Source organism: Aethalodelphis obliquidens, unplaced genomic scaffold (assembly GCF_003676395.1).
Source record: "Aethalodelphis obliquidens isolate GAN/ISIS:26980383/991018 unplaced genomic scaffold, ASM367639v1 scaffold3, whole genome shotgun sequence".
Classification (NCBI taxonomy): domain Eukaryota; kingdom Metazoa; phylum Chordata; class Mammalia; order Artiodactyla; family Delphinidae; genus Aethalodelphis; species Aethalodelphis obliquidens.
Genome location: NW_020837947.1, coordinates 27,682,854 through 27,701,617, shown reverse-complemented (window position 1 = coordinate 27,701,617; position 18,764 = coordinate 27,682,854). Strand labels below are relative to the sequence as shown.

At 39.0% G+C, this 18,764-nt stretch overlaps 1 protein-coding gene across 3 annotated transcripts in view; it reads right to left on the bottom strand.

Annotated features, from left to right (window-relative positions):
* The window catches only part of AHI1 (Abelson helper integration site 1), a 215,619-nt gene that overhangs the window by 25,124 nt on the left and 171,731 nt on the right, over window positions 1-18,764 (bottom strand). For all 3 annotated transcript variants that reach the window (XM_027085763.1, XM_027085773.1, XM_027085784.1), the window contains one exon: window positions 7,354-7,403. In XM_027085763.1, the coding sequence (XP_026941564.1) occupies window positions 7,354-7,403 (50 nt within the window). The remainder of the gene's footprint in view (window positions 1-7,353; window positions 7,404-18,764) is intronic.

Sequence of the window (18,764 nt, the reverse complement as noted above, 5' to 3'; positions counted from 1 at the left end):
CTGGAGAGTGGATGACTCATCTTAGGGAGGAGACCACTAACTCAGCTCCAGTGGATGGAAGCCAGCAAAGAATGTGGAACTGTGGTCCAGAACTTCAGAAGAAATAAGAAATCTACATTTATGTGAAATCTTTGTATTTGGGCAACTGGTAAGATTACAGACACAGTGGACCTGGACTGTATCTTGCTGGCAGGCCCAATTTAAAATATATATATATATATTTTTGGTCTGTGCATTCCCCCACCCTGTAGAGTACCCTGCTAGTCTCAGGGTATTCCAGGCACTTTCATGCAATTGTGCCTTAGCTCCTGCCATACTTCTGACTTCTAGGTCCTTTTCTTTTTGTTCACACTGTCTCTACATGGTTTTTAAGACTTAAATGCTATCTTACATCTTTGGCTTTCCCTGATCACTGTGGGAAAATCAGACCGTGTGATCCTCTCCACCTTTTCTTTCTCATAATGTACATATGATCTAACAGAAAGCTACCCTGAAAAATACAACATCTGGACTTTTGCTTGCATCCAAGAATAAGTAACAGGGACCAGATTTACTGCTCACCTAAAACAACCAAAAAAATTGGGCAAAACATATGAAATAATTTTCAAGACACTGAATCCTAAGCAACAAAGGAAAGTGATACCCAAGAAATGGAAAATAAATGAGATGAGCCCTATGACTGCCCAGCTTACTGCCTTGAGAGCTTCCAGGCCACAGCACAGGGGGATGGGGACTGTGTGGAGCCTGGTGGGCTCCCTGAGTGAGTGCTAGGAGTCTGAGGAGACCAGGTAGGCTATAGTTCACAGACTACCAGAGAGGAGACAGCTTCAGAGTGAAAGAACTTGGAGACTTGCAAAGGTTCTCTTCAAGTATTCAGCAGAGTACAGGTGAGAATATACAGCGGAGGAAATCTCCCGAGGCCAGGGACAGTACCTATTCCCATCAGCCAGGATGGAAAACCTCAAAACTCAGAACGCATTGGGTAGAATACCCAAAAGGGATTTGTATCAGTAGTGAGGAATAATTAGCCCTAGATTAAACACAGTTCGAGTCCCACCTAACAAATCTAGAAAAAGAAGCACAAATTAAACCCCAAAGAAGCAGAAATAAAGATCAGAGTGGAAATCAATGAAACAAAATAAATAAACAATAAAGAGAAATCAACAAAACAAAGCTGTTCTTTTCAATAAAATTGATAAACCATTTGCCAGGCTGACTGAGGAAAACAGAGTAAAGAAATAAATGATCAACACTAGGAATTAAAGAGGCAACATTATTACAGATTCTTTCAATATTAAAAAGATAATGGGGGAATATTATGAACAACTTTATGTCAACAAATTCAACCACTTGGATGAAATGGACAAGTTCCTTGAAAGATACAAATTATCAATGCCTATATAAGAAGAAATAACTTTAATGGCTCTACTTCTATTAAACAAATTGAACTTGTAGTTAAAAATCTTCCATAAAAGAATACTTCAGGCCCATGTAGCTTTACTGGTGAGTCTACACAACATCTGAAGAAGAAATAGAGTGACATCAGTAAAAACGGTGGTATAAGGACTTCTGAAAAATTTCTGCTCCAAATAGGCTATGAGAAAACTGGCAAGTATAGTTAGAATCAACTTTTTTAGATTCTGGAAATTAGCCAATAGCTTGTAGTAACCTGGAGAATGTTTATTCAAGAAGAATGGTTGACACTTGGTAAGAACAGTGAGCTTTGTGGCATTTTAACTTACCTTATCCCATCCCCACTGTCTGGCTCTGTGGGTACCTTGAAAAAGAAGAGCCTGCGTTTATGGTGAAAGCCAGCAACCTGGCATCCACTGGAAGGAGCAGAACAGGGCTGGAGCTCTTTCAAATCCTCATTCCCAAGGAATTGTCATTATCTGACCTGTTTGGTGGTTTCCTGGAAGATACCACTTGTAAGGCTGTCTGCATTTGACTTATCTTAGAGCTTGCCTTTTCCCTGGGAGGCAATTACAATTAACTTCAGGGCTGCATGAGTGGTGGATAACAGTAGGCAAACAACAGACTAAAAACTTCAAAGGAAAAGCTGGGGGAATAAGCTGTCCATGAGGGTTTTGAAAAGCTCAGACTTAGTCCTGGGAGTCTAGAAGGTCTTACACATGTGTAGGGCTGTGTGCATGCACAGGAAAGACCTGAGAAGGCCTTAAGCCCTCACCGCTGGCTGACCTTAACACTCTATGCTAACAGGAAGTGAAGGCTAAGACAGAGGTGTCAACTGCCTGGCTGGGTGTTGAAGGTGTGCACAGCACACACAGAGCCCCTACCTGGTAAGACTGGGGGACCTACTGGTTCCAGGTGTTTAAGGAAATCGGTTTCCAATTATTAGCTGATCACTAATCTAACTGAGCAAAGACTCCTGTGGACAAACACATTACAACTAAAGAATTAAAGAATTTGTTCAGAGACGTTAACAAGCAACGAACAACTACAATAAGTAGCAACAACAACAAACCCCGGGGAGGGGGAAAAATCTAATTTCCAGAGTTGTCACATTATAGCATTCAAAATATCCAGTTTTCAATAAAAGGTTACAAGACATGCAAAGAAACAAGAAAGTACGCACCATACAAGGGAAAAAGCAATCAACTGAAATGGTCCCTTAGGAAGCCCAGACATCGGACTTTCTAGACAAAGACTTGAAATCCACTATTATAAATACATTCAAAGAACGCAAGAAAAACATACTTAACTAACGGCAAGTATGGGAACAACAGCTCATCAAATAGAGAATAACAATAAATAAATAGAAATTACAAAAGGAAAAAGTAATATCATATCCTCACAGACTCTTCCAGAAAACTGAAGAGGAGAGAATTCTTCTTAAGAATGGCATTCCATGAAGCCAGCTTACTCTGATAGCAAAACCAGACTAAGACAGTACAAGAAAATAAAACTACAGACCCATATTTCTCTTGAACAAAATACAAACAACTCTAAATAAAATTTTAGCAAATCACGTCCACCAATTTATAAAAAGGATAACACGCCATGACAAAGTGGGGTTTATTCAAAGAATGAAAAGTTGGTTTAACATTTGAAAACCAATGTAATTTACCATATTAGCACATTTAAAAAGAAAAATCATATGATTATCTTAGTAGGTGCAGAACAAGCATTTGACAAAAATCCAACATCCATTCCTGATACAAACTCTCAGCAAACTAGGAAATGAAGGAATAAAGGGCATTTATTAAAAAACCTATGATGATGTACTTAGTGGTGAAAGACTGAATGCTTTCCTACTCACTTCCCTTCAGGACAAAAGAAGATAAGAATATATACTCTCATCACTTCTATTCAACATTGTACTGGAGGTTCTAGCCAGTGCAGTAAGGAGGGAGGGAGGAAAGGCATCCAGATTGGAAAAGAAGAAGCTAAACTGGCTTTTATATGTATGACTGTCTATATAGAAAACCTGGTGAAGTCTACCAAAAAGTTATTAAAACTAACAAGATAGTTTAGTAAGGTAGCATGATACAAGATCAACATACAACAATCAGTAGTATTCCCATAAATTAGCAACAAACAATTGCAAATTGAAATTGAAAAATAGTACCATTTACCAATGAGATATACAGGAATAAATCAGCCAAGTATGTGCAGGACTTATACGCTGAAAACTAACAATCAGTGTTGAGAGAAATTGAAGAAGGCCTAAATAAATGGAGAAATATTTCATGTTAATGAGGCAGATGACTGAATATTGTCGACATGTCAGTTCTCCCCAAACTTATCTTTGGATTCAAGGCAATACAAGTTGGGATTCCAGAAGCCTATGTTGTGGAAACTGAAAAACTTATTCTAAATTGATGAGGACATACAAAGGACCCTGAATAGTTAAACCGACTTTAAAAAAGGACAAGACTGGAGGACCAATAATACCTGATTCCAAGACATATTATAAAACTACAGTAATCAAGACCGTGTGTTACTGGTGTAAAGACAGAAGTAGATCAATGGATAAGAATATGTCCAGAAACAGACCTACCCTTATAATGACAACTGATTTTCAATGAAGGTGTAAAGACCATTCAGTTGAGACATGGCTATTTTTTCAACAAATGATGCTAGAACAACTGGATATCCAAATGCAAACAAAACAAAACAGAATCCTCTGATCCAAACCTCACATCATATACAAAAATGAACACAAAACAGATCATAGACTTAAATATGAAACCAATTTGAATTATAAAACTTTTACAAGAAAACATAGGAGAAAACCTTTGTAACTTTGGCAAAGGTTTCTTAGATACTATACTAAAGCATGACATATAAAAGAAAAAAATTGACAAATTGGACTTCATCAAAATAAAAAAAAGTTTGCTTTTCAAAAGCTACTGTTAAAAGAATGAAAAGGCGTAACAGAGACCGGGAGAAAATATCGGCAAATCATGTATCTGATAAAGAACATATTTAGAATATATAAGGAACTCTGTGATGTCACACTCCTGACAATGGATAATTCTGATTTCAGAAAGGGCGGGGAATGGGAGGAGGAGAAAAAGGCTGAAAAGTGAATAATCAAAAGAAGAAATTTTAAAAAAAAGTTGCAAGTAGTAGGGTATTTTAGGGGAAAAAGGTAAACTAATTTCTTCTCATGAAAAGAAGAAGAAATTGAAGAAGTCTGGAATAGGATTATTATAAAGATGGAAAAATATATAGTGGAGGAGAGATCGGATACTTGGAGTTAACACTTATGGCTGCACTACATTAAGAAGAGATTGCATTCATTCATTCATTCAGTTCACATATGAGTGTTCACAAATAAAGGCCTTTAATATTATTGACCATCTGAACTAACTTCTCTCTGACCAAACCTGTTAATGAAATAAAACATTCTATGTTTAAAAAAAAAAACCCAACAAACTCAAGATAAAATATATTAGTAACTAGGGAACACTAATACTAATACTAATGGATTATAACATATTTGTGGAAGCTTCGTTACAAACTCTGACTTGGGCAGCAGATCATAACATCATAGGGGCATGAGATATAAAAGGTAAAAGTTTAAGACTTTCAAGAAAATGCCTTTAAATTAACCTATAGAAGTTTCTTCTTGGTATCTTTTTAAGATAAGAGAGTGTAGCTTTATTAAAATGTGTAAAAACTGTTTGCACAGAAGTGATTGACATTTCTGAAAAAAATTAAAAAGTATAAATGAGACAAGAAATTCAAGTGGAAAGTGGTGAGAGGCAGTCCTATGTGGCTCATTTACAAAGTTTGGTCAACCAACTAATGAGCAGATGTTAATAACTGAATGGCAAGGCTGCAAAGAAACAAAAAAATTAGCCTCTATCCATTTACTTGGGTACAATGGACTCATTTAAGTAAATTAGAGAAATAAAGAAATGACATACTGGGCTATAGTATTTCCACCTTCAACTTGCCTACAGTTCTTAAGTCATGAGAAATGTATCTTAATTCATCCTTACTTCTAAGAAATTATGAGTACAGGGAAAGCCCAAAGGCTTTAGATGAACTTGAGCATTTAGACATATCTGAACTTCTCATGAAAATTTATTTTCAGAAGTTTCTTAAGCGCTCTATGTTCAAAAAGAGAAGCCAAGCTACCCTGACAGCCTTAGAAACAAGCTGGGATGGTTTTTGAGGCTTTTTTGAATTTTAATCTGGAGAGCATTATGTGGATCTCTCTGTCACCTGAAAATACGTATCCAAAGTAGTCAGAGTGACTACAGAACCTTTCATTCACATATTAGATAAAAGTTCTAAAAAATTTTATTAAAATGTTCATAGAGAGGACTGTTCCCATAATGTATTAAAATACGGTCATTTTTGATTGTTGAAACGGAGTTTGTCCTCACTGATCCAGCGTATTTTTTTACGTGGGTGATCTGTCACTGAGTATACTCCTCAGAGCCAGTTATTATGTGATCAATTATTATGTAAAATTTCAATTGTTCAGAGATCGGAACTGAAAACATACCTGGCAGATATAACAAAAACAAAAAACTGAAAGACCTGGGATGTGTATTTGTGTCGTGTGATAGGCAGAGAGAAAGCATGGAAAGAACAGCAGATTGGGAAACACAGGATCTGTGTTCTGGCACTGGGTCTGCCTCTTACTACCTCCCTCAGATCATGGTTCTCCACGTGCAAAAGAGGGGTCAGAGCAGTGGTCTGCAAGGAAATGGGGAGACTCAAATGTGATAATGTGAGTGACTGTGCTCTGATGTAATACAGGGCTATATATAATCACATAATCATCAATATAATTTTATCTCTCAAAAAGAAAGATTTTTTAAACTTACAAAAAGATGACATCTTACCAAGGAGCCTAATAACTCTGAATATAGTATAAAAAACAAACACACACACACCCTGGTAGTCTGAGAATCAGGAAACTTAGGTCTTGCTTGGTTCAAGCGCTGACATAAATGTGCCTTGTGACATTTGCACAAGGTCTTTCCTCTTAGTTTTCCTGAATGTAAAACAGAGGGAATGTAGAATTTCTAAGGGATCTTCTAGGTCATGATTCTGTGACTCTTAAAAATACCATTTAAAAATTCTATTTGTCTTTCATCTGTAGAATGAAATATTATAAAATAATGCACGGTTTTATCTGATAATGCCTGTAAATTAGAGTGTCATGTAAATCGGAATTTCTGACCTGGAAGAGACATATTCTAAATGTCAAAGTGCATAGCAGGGTTAACGAATAAATATTGGGTTGGCCCAAAAGTTCATTCGGGTTTTTCTGTAAGACATTATGGAAACCCCTGAACTTTTTGGCCAACGCAATATTTTCCTGAAGGACATTCAGCAGGGATTCTCTGTGTGCACATGTGTGTAGGCATGCACCCAATGTGGGGACAGTGGCGGTGGGATGAGAGGGCACAGCAGACACCTGAGCTGTTCAAGGTTGTTACACTCATGTGATAGTTTGCTAGTGACGTGTGAATATGAAGTCAGGGCTTCAGATTATGTACAAACTCATCTGCAATGATAAAAATTGAGAAGTGCTTTGCAAAGGTTTTCGGTGTTTTTTTTTGAGGTTTTCTATTTATGTTATTAAGTAATATAGCAAGTATCAAAAAAATACAAAAACTTCCTAGAGATCTTTTAAAATAAATATTTCAAAACTTGCTCATCTACCTTAGGCATTTCTAAGACATATACAATGATAATGTTTTGGGTATTAGCTTTTTTTCTTTAATGCCTCGAAATAGGCATTTCATAATTTTTTTTAGTGTGGTATTATGAAGAGGGAAATGGATAAATTGTCCTTAAAAAAAAAAAACAAAAAAAACACAACTATTTATCACTGCAAATTATTTAGGAGGAAAAGCTGCTTACTGTGTCATAGACTCTGAGCCCGGTCTGAAATCCTGGGACTTGAATGACTGCTGTGAAAGAAGAACAAAGAGTAAATCACAAATCACAGAAGGCAACACAGGCAATATTCACACGCTGAAAACCCACCAACTAGATGAATGAGGAGAGAGCATGCCTGTTCTGAACACAAGTGTCTATCGGCATGTCTATCACAAGTGTCTATTCACGCCCATGGAAAACCAAGGAAACAGCTCTCCAGATTGGTTAAGCGCTCTTCATAAAGAAAGTGAGCTTTCAGGTGTGTGGCAAAAAGAGTCAGTTGTGAGTCAGCCTAAATTAATTCGGTAATACTATGTTATATTACTTAAGTTCTAAATTTACCTTTCAACACTGCATCTTTCCTTTGTAATCCTGTCAGTACACTGTATTTTCATGGTGTTACTCACTGAACTATGTGTAAAATTTTGAATCTGCAAGCTCTTTAAATCTTCTACAAAATTTGCTTAGTATGTCTGTTTTATTAATGGCACCTCCATAAGAAAATCAAATAAGCACTTTCAGCGGTGCCAGATTATACTCTGAGTGTTAGACGGTTCCTCTAGAGTTTGAACATTAATTCCAAATGAAAGGATACTGTGGAAAATGGTGGTTGATATGAGACAGTAGTTTAGAAATCAACTTAATCTTGCTATAAGACAGACTTGCAATTTTTTTTTTTTTACAGATAATTACATGTTATGGGAAGGATCTACTTAAAATTCACATAGAAAATATAAATCACTACTATGTTAAAGTTTTGAATTACATACAAATGAAAGAGATACACCATATCTACCTAATTAAAATTTTAAAACCCCAGAAAACAAAAAGCCAAAATGAACTGAAAGACAAGGAGTACAACTATCTCTTTCAGTCTTAACTTCTTTGAGTAACTACTGCTTTCCCAGTCTTATCTCTACTGAAACTTGTTTGCCTTTTTGGATTTCCTCCTTCACAATCAGATTTCAGCAAGATTTGGCACTAAGTCCCTTTAAACAAGTATTACTTTTCTTATCATAAAGATTTCAAGAGGATTTTGTACTTTTCTGGACCATAATTATGTAATATTATTGCCGGCTATAGACCTTTAAATCAAGCATGTAATGAAAACAACAGTTAAAGGGCAAGGAGACTTAGTGGCAAAACCTGAATGTGGTAGTAAGTGAGCCTATTTCAAAGAACAACAAAAGAACCAATCTCGGATTTTTCTCAACTATTTGAAGATGATCTGACTCAGTTAAAATGTGTTTGGGGAAAAAAGTACAAACACATAGAAAATTTAAATTCAAGGACTAATGCAGACTGCAGAATAGTCTACCTGCCCTCAAACCCATAGAGCAAAAGAAAACCATCAAAACCTCTCAGAGAGCATCAACTGTAACTGAATTTCTTCAGTTTTTTCCCCAGACTTATGAAATAAATTCCAAACACAGCCAACAGATTAAAGGTCAGATGCTTCTTTTACATGGTCTAAGTATTACTTCTCTCTCTTTGCCCAAGGCAAGAGCAACATCTTACCTTAAATACATGTATGTACAGTTGGCCCTCAGTATCCAAGGGGGATTGGTTCCAGGACACTCCCACCTGCACAGATACCAAAATCTGCAGATGCTAAAGTGCCTCATATAATGGTGTAGTATTTGTATATAACCTAACAACCTCTTGTATACTTTAAATCATCTCTAGATTACTTATAATACCTAATACGATGTAAACGCTATGCTAATAGTTGTAAATACAATGTAAATGCTATGTAAATAGTTGCCAGCATGGCAAATTCAAGCTCTGCTTTTTGAAACTTTCTGGAATTTTTTTTCCAAATAATTTCGATGCCTGTTTGGTTGACTCTTTAGATGTGTAGCCTGTGGATAAGGAAGGCCAACTGTATATGAAATGTAAAACTACTGGATTAAAAAAACCCAACATAATGGCTCTAATCAGAATATAAGTCTACTCCAGAGGTTGAGGGAAGGGAAGTCAGACTGAATTATACATCACTGTTACGTCAGCGTTACTTTTCCTTTCTTGTTGTGACCCTGACTAATGAGTAACAACATATTACTACGTGCAGGTCTTACCAAACCTGCTTCTAGTAGTCTCTTCATATGAAATGGGTGCTGTGATGTCTTAAGCAGGTTAAACATGGTTCCTGCCCTGTTTCCTACTGTATTACTGCATTACTGTAGCGGGCATATCCAAGTCCTTTTTCATGATGCAAAGGTTGGCTTAACCTATGTTCAAATGCTATGAATCACAAATTAGTAGGAGATCCACATTACAAAGTCTTGACACTGATTTATAAAAGGACACCACTTATTTCTTTAGGACCAATACTTCACTTCTCAACACCTTTACTCACTCATTCCTTGGTCTCAGCAGCAGCGCGCCATATGGGTATGGAGGCAGAAGGAGAGGGAAGAAGGAGGTGTCTCTGTGAGCTGTTTTGTTTCACTTTATCTTTAAACAAAAAAGCCCAAGGCTATGAGACAATCAGCCCATAAGCACCCTCACCCCCCATCAAGGCCAAGGAGTATGATTGCCCTTCTTGCCCTCTTGTCCCCACACACCTCTCAGCTGTTTTGTGAACTTCATTTCCTCTTCATGGATACCCTTGATTTGGAGAGGAGGGGATAGAGAGAGGAAGATGAGCAAAGCAAAGGAGTTGAATGAAAGGATCAGAATCCGGAGACTCTTGCTTCCCAAACCCTCACAACTTCATAGTGATATTTTTAAGTTTAGATGCAGTGAGACAAACGTGAAAGGAATGATTAATGGAATGATTTTCAGTGCCTCCAGTGATTACATGGAGATTTACCAAGAAGAAACAACTCATAAATAACTTTGGAAAAGAGAAATGGGCCATGCAAACAACTCCCCCAAATATTTCTATAAACTTGAAGCATGAATGTAAAATTAAGTAAATGTTCAATCTATGTTTGTTGCAGCAGCACACCAGCTTTAAATAAGGCAAATTTATGATATACTAGAACTCTATTTTTAAAGCTATTTATATACCTCCTGATATCTACCTTTTCCAAAGAATTAATATCTGCAATTGTTTTATATCCACTTTGTAGGAATTTTTATTTAAAAGAAAAAAACCCAACAACGAGGGCCGTCGGTTAAATTCTAATCCTGATTCTGCCATTAACTCTCTATGGCCTCAGTAAGCCACTTAACTTCTCTTGAGGTCTGTTTTTCTTACTTGAAAATGTACAGGAGGTGCTCAGAATAAAAGCATGAACTATCATAGCACCATTCTTATATTTTACAGATGAGGAAATGGAGGCCCAGAGTCAGCAAGATTACAGAAGTAGCCTGAAGGTTACAATCCTGTTTTTCAAACTGGTTTAAAAGCAAAACTAGTTTTCAATACAATTTTGTTTGAAAGCCTCACATACAAACACTGAAAAGTAGAATTTCTCTAGGTGAAGCTAGGTTTGGTGGTCTGGCAAACCTGGCCTCCCCAGACCTACCCCACAGAGCCCTGAGGAACAGGGCTCTACAGAGGAGAGAGTTTACAAACCACTCGACTAGATAAGCTCTTTCAGGTTTTCTCTGTTGCTAAAATTATGTTTCTGGGAGCATAATTTTATGACTTTAAATATTCATACAAGTTTGCTGTTGATTCTTTGATTTTAGAATTTATTGTTGATTATTTGAGTTGTATTTGACGCTAAATCCTCCAATTATGCTTTTCCTTAAGGACAAAATATTCCTCTGCATTAAGATGCAGTTTCTATAAGTATATTAAAACAAAAAGTAAAGGCCTTCATCTTGATTCATGATTTGTAGTTTGGGATACTAATTATGCCAATTAAAAACGACAACAACAATAAATACTTAACGGAAAGCCACTCTAGGGGCAAGGCACCGCGCTACGTGCCCTGGAGATACAAAGCTATAGGCTCCGAGAGCTTATACTCTAACAGGGGAAGGCATGGAGACAACCAACAAGGCAGAGGGAGATCCACATTATGATAAAGGAAAAAAATGTGCAGATATAAAGGAACAGAAGCCTTGAATTGCAACTGGAGGCTTTTGAGAAGGATTCTCAGAAGAGGGAGCATTTAGCTGTCTCCTAAGGGATAAACTGAATTTCTGATAGTTGGCGTAGCACAAAAACTATACAGCTGGAGAAAACAGGGTAAGCAGAGGTTTGAGGTTTTGCGTCTGCAGGGCAGCATACTCGGGAGGGTGATTTGGGAGATGAGGAAAAGTGGGTCAGAACTTCTGTTCAATCTCTGAGGGATGAGAGCTAGATTAAAACCTAAGAGATTTGGACTTCAAAGACAAATACAGCATCAGCTAAGATGTCTGAGCTGGTAAATCACAACTTGATTTCTATTTTAGGAAGGTACCTCTGGTAGGCAGGTAAACGGTGCAGTAAAGACTGGAGAATGGGAGCGTGGAGACCTCCACAGGTAGGGGCTGGGGGGCTGGTTCCAGCAATCTCCTTCCCAGGTTCCTCCCCCTCAGTGCACTCTTTAAAAAAGCTGGTGCTCCTTAATGTCTTCTACCCTTTAGTTCTGTACACTCCTCTGTTCCCATGGATTCGACAGGTATGTTTATGCTAAAGACTTCCAAATCAATACCCAGAGCCTGGATCTCCAGTTTTCTTCAAAATGATTTGGCAATCGTTAGTTTTCAGCAAATCTTGTAAATATGGTCGTTTTTCTGAACATACACTTGGAACCATCCATCTTCATCAGAACTACCTCGCAAGCCTGAGTTCTCAGCAAATCTCTCCCGAGCCCCCTGGCTGCTGCACAGGTGCTACACACAGCGCAACTTACGCTGAAGTGCCCTTCTGCTTTTACACACTGATGGTCACGTTAGAAACCTAGGTTGCTCCTTTTCCTTCACATGGATTTCCTCACCAAACCCTACTTTCGCATTATGGCTGGCTTGGATTGCTGCAACCGCCTCTCCTGGTCTTATTTCACTGCTTTTTTTTTTCCCCCCTTCTCAGAGCTTAGAGAATGAGCTTTTGAAACAACTGATTTGATCATGCCATCCTCCATGTTTTAAATCCTCCAATGGCTCCCCAGTATCTTCAGGATCAAATCCAGCTCCTTAACATGCCATACAAGGATCTTCTTGATCCCATCTCCTCGTTCAGGTTCAGCTTTCTCTCTTTTTAACTTTGCAGCCTAGGCTCCAGCCATGATGAAATATTTGTGGTGGCCTGTGTGCCATGTCTTCATATTTGTTCAGTCTGCCTGGAATGCTCTTCCTCCCATAAAACTCAATTTAGAAATCAACCCCTCTGGAAAGCCTTTCCTGACCTCATTAAGCTTGGGTCAGGGGCCACTTCCATTTGCTCCCCTGCATTTCATATAGAACTCTACCAAAACAGACTTTTATGCTGTAAAACCCCCGATATTTGACTGTTCTTTCAAGAGAGAAGTCCTTAAAGGTGAAGGTAGATGATGATTCCGTAACACACTGGAGTAGAGAAGAAAAAAATCGGGTTTTTAAAAATTGATTTGGTTTTGGGCACACTGGACCAGAGATTCCAGAATGACACCTTCGTGAACGTGGAAATTTCTAGTAGGCGGTTAGAAATACACTTGGGGAATTCAGAACAGGAGCCGAAGTTACGGATGTAGACTTTGATACATCTGAAATACCAAAGTAATATTTGAAATGATAGGGGTAGAGGATAATCCAGAAAAAAGTGCTAGAGAAAAATAAAAGACATACAGCATGTAGCTTGTAGAAGGCTGGTATTACAGTGGCAGGCAAAGCCAGAGAACGAGAGAGAAACAGGAGAGGTAAGCGCACTGTTACAAACATTAAGGAAACAGAAAAAAGCAGGGGTGTTAATGACCCAGAAAGCTGGCATACGGAGGATTTTTTTACACGGTCTGTAAACTGCTGGAAACAGTCCCTCCCCTCCATCGGGTGCTTTATCCCTTATCCCTTCCCCTGTGACCAGCTGGTTTTTCAGTTTCTCTGATGAGCACTTCTAGCTACTTGAGGGCTTCTGCACAAGCTGTTTCTAATGCCTCAAATGTATCCTCCTGCCCCCCACCCCCTTACAAAAACCACCCCATCCACTTCTCACCACAAGGCCTCACAGCTTCGCTTCACTGTCCTTTCACTGCTTATGTTTTAGTTTTATGACTCATTAATTACAGTTATTTTCACTCATTAGGCTGTAAATTCTGTAAGTGGAGGGACTATTTCTGTTTAATTCACCATTACACCATCCAGACAACATTCTATCACAGTGCCTGGAAAAACAGCAGGCATTCAATATATATGTGTTAAATGAATAAACTATAAAGACACCAAAGGGGTGGAGGAGTGAGGATGCAGATCATTGGTTGAGTGAGGCTAGAAAAATGTGGGAGGGGAAAATGACCAAAAATACAAGTGGAGAGGTCGGCCATAGAAAGGAGGGCACTTCTTTCTATGATCTGAAAGCAGCTGGAGAAGGAAGGGGAAGTAACAGAAATACAGAGAAAGCAGGGAGACAAAGTCAGCCTGGAGTAAGAGGTTACGTGGACCTTACCATGACCAGGCACTGTAAAGCATGGGGTAGGGAGTCAGTCAGGAAGAACAAAAAGATGATCAAGACCACGGGCCTCACTGAGGCTGGGAACCACAAGTAAGACACAGAGACAACCACCACAATTCTGTGCTTTCCTTTAGCAATGATGAATTCCAGAGTAGAAGTGAGAGAAATGGACAACTGGTTTACCCCCAGACCTGGGGACTGGTAAGACCTGTATGCCAAGTCACACCAAGTGCCATATGTATACGACATCAAATTGCTAAATAAGTGCTGCTTCCATGCATTTATTTCCTGGTGATCTAAGTGAGCTGGTTTGGGGAGAGTGAAAACTGATGGCAGATAACCAAGAAGGCAGGAAACATCAGAATGCCACCACTCCCCCTTTTGAAAAAAGATTTCTGCAAACTAAAGAATCATTTGGGTCACCCACTGCCTCTTTTGGGACTGGACTATTCCCTAGTGATGGGCGATAAGGGAAGGAAACTGGAGAGACTGAAGGAGACGTGGCAATTTTACCAAGCCCACTGCAGCCCTCTGCACACTGTTGACCATCTGCCCGTGAGCAACACCATCACTGCTGACGTTCGACAGGGTCAGGTCTGATTTGGAAGGTTAATACACACCTTAGTACAGCTGCTCCTATTCCTTTGCCTGATCCTTCCTTCATTCAGTAAACGTTTACTGAATACCTGCTTTGTGTCTGATGCTGGGGATTCAATTTTAAACGAGACACAGTCTCTGCCTTAAAGAAGTTATGGCCCTTTTATTCCATCCAAAGACAAAGAAAGGAACTGAAGAAAAAAGTCGTGGGCTTCCCTGGTGGCGCAGTGGTTGAGAGTCCGCCTGCCGATGCAGGGGACACGGGTTCGTGCCCCAGTCCGGGAAGATTCTACGCGCCGCGGAGCGGCTGGGCCTGTGAGCCATGGCCGCTGAGCCTGTGCTCCGTAACGGGAGAGGCCACAACAGTGAGAGGCCTGCGTACCTCAAAAAAAAAAAAAAAAAAAAAAAAAAAGTCGTATGCATGAGCCATGCTAGGAATATAGTAGGTTACACTTTCGATCCAATTTCCTATGCCTGACCTTTTCCTTCTTCATCTTTACTATAAAGACTTACAGGTTTTATAAAACGACTGTGTACTTTTAATAGTTTCAAAATATAGCTAATCCTCATTATTTGTGGATTTCCTATTTGCAAATTTGCCTACTCACTAAAATTTACTTGTAACCCCCAAATCAACGCGTGTGGTGCTGTCACAGTTGAATACATGCACTGGCGCAGAGTGGTGACACATCTGAGCTGCCCAATGCACATATTCCCAGCTGAGGGAGGAATGTTAGTACCTCCCAATGTCTTGCAATGTTTCTCATGCTCCGTCTTATTGTTTCAGCTCTCAAACAGTAAACAAGTGCCCTTTTTATGATCTATTTAGTGCCATGTTTTTCACATTTTTGTGCTCTTTGTTGGTGATTTTGCTGTTTAAAATGGTCCCTAAGCATAGTGTTGCAGTGTTGTCTAGTGTGACTAAGTACAAGAGGGCTGAGGTGCCTGTCCCACAGATAAAGTATGTGTACTAGTTAAGCTTTGTTTAGGTGCAAGTGACAGTACATGAGTTCAATTTTGATGACTCAACTGTATTAAATTAAGTGTCTTTAGACAGACATACACGTAAAACAAGGTTATGTATTGATTGGTTGATGAAAATCTTGTGACCAGAGGCTCTCAAGAACCTAATCCTGCATTTCCTCTAGGAGCATTGGTTTAGAATTCACTAATTCAGTGTTCATGGTGAATTTATAAACATAATTACTGTAAATGACTAAAATTGACTGCGTATTTTTAGGCATGGCTTCTGTGCATCCACCATATTACTATTTTACTGTTCTTACTTGCTACCTTTCCTAATCTTATTCCTTGACAAATCTATGAAGTTTTGGGGAGCTCTGTCTCAATCGAATTGTAATCATTCATAGAGAATATCCTACACGTCCAGTACTAAGGTGGGAACTCTGGGGGGAATATGAATGTTGGAAAGTTGATTCCTGTTGGTTTCACATGGCTGTGTGTAATGGCTTATAGACTCATATTTAGTCAGGTCAATTGGAAGTTTATAGCCTGAGATCAAAGGGCCTGAAGTAGATATGTTATTCCTTTGATGAGGCTGGAAGAACATTCTCTAGTAAAATTCCGTAACTCTGTGCCTACAAAGGAGCTTTCACAAATATAAAGGAGTATCTCCCAAAGAGTAGCACGTTTAGGGTAGAGTCTGGGCACTGATATTTTCACACAAGTGCCCAAGGTGATTCTAAGGCCTAGCTGTTTGAGAACTCCTACTCTGGCATATAACAAACCAATAAGCTGTGGGGGTCGGAGAGCTCAGGACTGATTCCTGATCTCTGTGTGTGAAGCTGACTTTGCTTAGTAGCTGGTAAGCATGGAATGGTGTGGTCCCTGTCAACTCCTCCCATTCCTGCCTTCTCCCCTTCCTCTGGTTTGAATCTCAATTCTTACCAGCACTATCCATCAAGGATTTCAAATTCCCTCCCAACAAACAACATTAAACAGACACAGTAACTCTCAGGCTCGTAATTTATGGAGGGCAAAGATATGTATAGGAGAAGTTCAAGATGGCGGAGGAGTAAGACGTGGAGATCACCTTCCTCTCCACAAATACATCAAAAATACATCTACATGTGGAACAGCTCCTACAGAACACCTACTGAACACTGGCAGAAGACCTCAGACTTCTCAAAAGGCAAGAAACTCCCAACGTTCCTGGCCATGTGGCTGACAGAGTCTTGGTGCTCCAGCCAGGTGTCAGGCCTGAACCTCTGAGGTGGGAGAGCCAAGTTGGGACATTGGTCTACCAGAGACCACCGGGCCCCACGTAATATCACATGGCAAAAGCTCTCTCTGAGATCTCCACCTCAGTGCTAAGACCCAGCTCCACTCAACGCCCAGCAAGCTACAGTGCTGGACACCTTATGCCAAACAACTAGCAAGACAGGAACACAATGCCACCCATTAGCAGAGAGGCTGCCTAAAATCATAATAAGGCAACAGACAACCCGAAACACACCACCGGATGTGGTCCTGCACACCAGAAAGACAAGATCCAGCCTCACCCACCAGAACACAGGCACTAGTCCCCTCCACCAGGAAGCCTACACAACCCACAGAACCAACCTTAGCCCCTGGGGACAGACAGCAAAAACAATGGGAACTACGAACCTGCAGCCTGCAGAAAGGAGACCCCAAACACAGTAAGGTAAGCAAAATGAGAAGACAGAGAAATACACAGCAGGTGAAGGAGCAAGGTAAAAACCCACCAAACCAAACAAATGAAGAGGAAATAGGCAGTCTACTGGAAAAAGATTTCAGAGTAATGATAGTAAAGATGATGAAAAATCTTGCAAACAGAATGGAGAAAATACAAGAAATGTTTAACAGGGACCTAGAAGAACTAAAGAACAAATAAACAATGATGAACAACACAATAAAATTAAAAATTCTCTAGAAGGAATCCATAGCAGAATAACTGAGGCAGAAGAACAGATAAATGACCAGGTAGATAAAATAGTGGAAATAACTACCACAGAGCAGAATAAAGAAAAAAGAATGAAAAGAACTGAGGACAGTCTCAGAGACCTCTGGGACAATATTAAACACAACAACATTTGAATTATAGGGGTTCCAGAAGAAGAAGAGAAAAAAAAAAGGGGACTGAGAAAATATTTGAAGAGATTATAGTTGATAACTTCCCTAATATGGGAAAGGAAATAGTCAATCAAGCCCAGGAAGCACAGAGAGGCCTATACAGGATAAATCCAAGGAAAATCACACCAAGACACATATTAATCAAACTATCAAAAACTTAAATACAAAGAAAAAATATTAAAAACAGCAAGGGAAAAGCAACAACTAACATACAAGGGAATCCCCATAAGGTTAACAGCTGCTCTTTCAGCAGAAACTCTGCAAGCCAGAAGGGAGTGGCAGGACATATTTAAAGTGATGAAAGGCAAAAACGTACAACTAAGATTACTCTACACAGCAAGGATCTCATTCAGATTAGACAGAGAAATTAAAACCTTTACAGGCAAGCAAAAGCGAAGAGAATTCAGCACCACCAAACCAGCTTTACAACAAATGCTAAAGGAACTTCTCTAGACAGGAAACACAAGAGAAGGAAAAGACCTACAAAAATAAACCCCAAACAATTAAGAAAATGGTAATGGGAACAAACATATCGATAATTACCTTAACTGTAAATGGATTAAATGCTCCAACCAAAAGACACAGACTGGCTGAATGGATACAAAAACAAGACCCGTATATATGTTGTCTACAAGAGACCCACTTCAGACCTAGAGACACATACAGACTGAAAGTGAGGGCATGGAAAAAGATATTCCATGCAACTGGAAATCGAAAGAAAACTGGAGTAGCAATTCTCATATCAGACAAAATAGACTTTAAAACAAAGACTATTACAAGAGAAGAAAAGGATACTACATAATGATCAAGGGATCAATCCAAGAAGAAGATATAACAATTGTAAATATTTATGCACCCAACATAGGAGCACCTCAATACATAAGGCAAATGCTAACAGCCATAAAAGGGGAAATCGACAGTAACACAATCATAGTAGGGGACTTTAACACCCCACTTTCACCAATGGACAGATCATCCAAAATGAAAATAAATAAGGAAACACAAGCTTTAAATGATACATTAAACAAGATGGACTTAACTGATATTTATAGGACATTCCATCCAAAAACAACAGAATACACATTCTTCTCAAGTGCTCATGGAACGTTCTCCAGGATAGATCATATCTTGGGTCACAAATCAAGCTTTGGTAAAT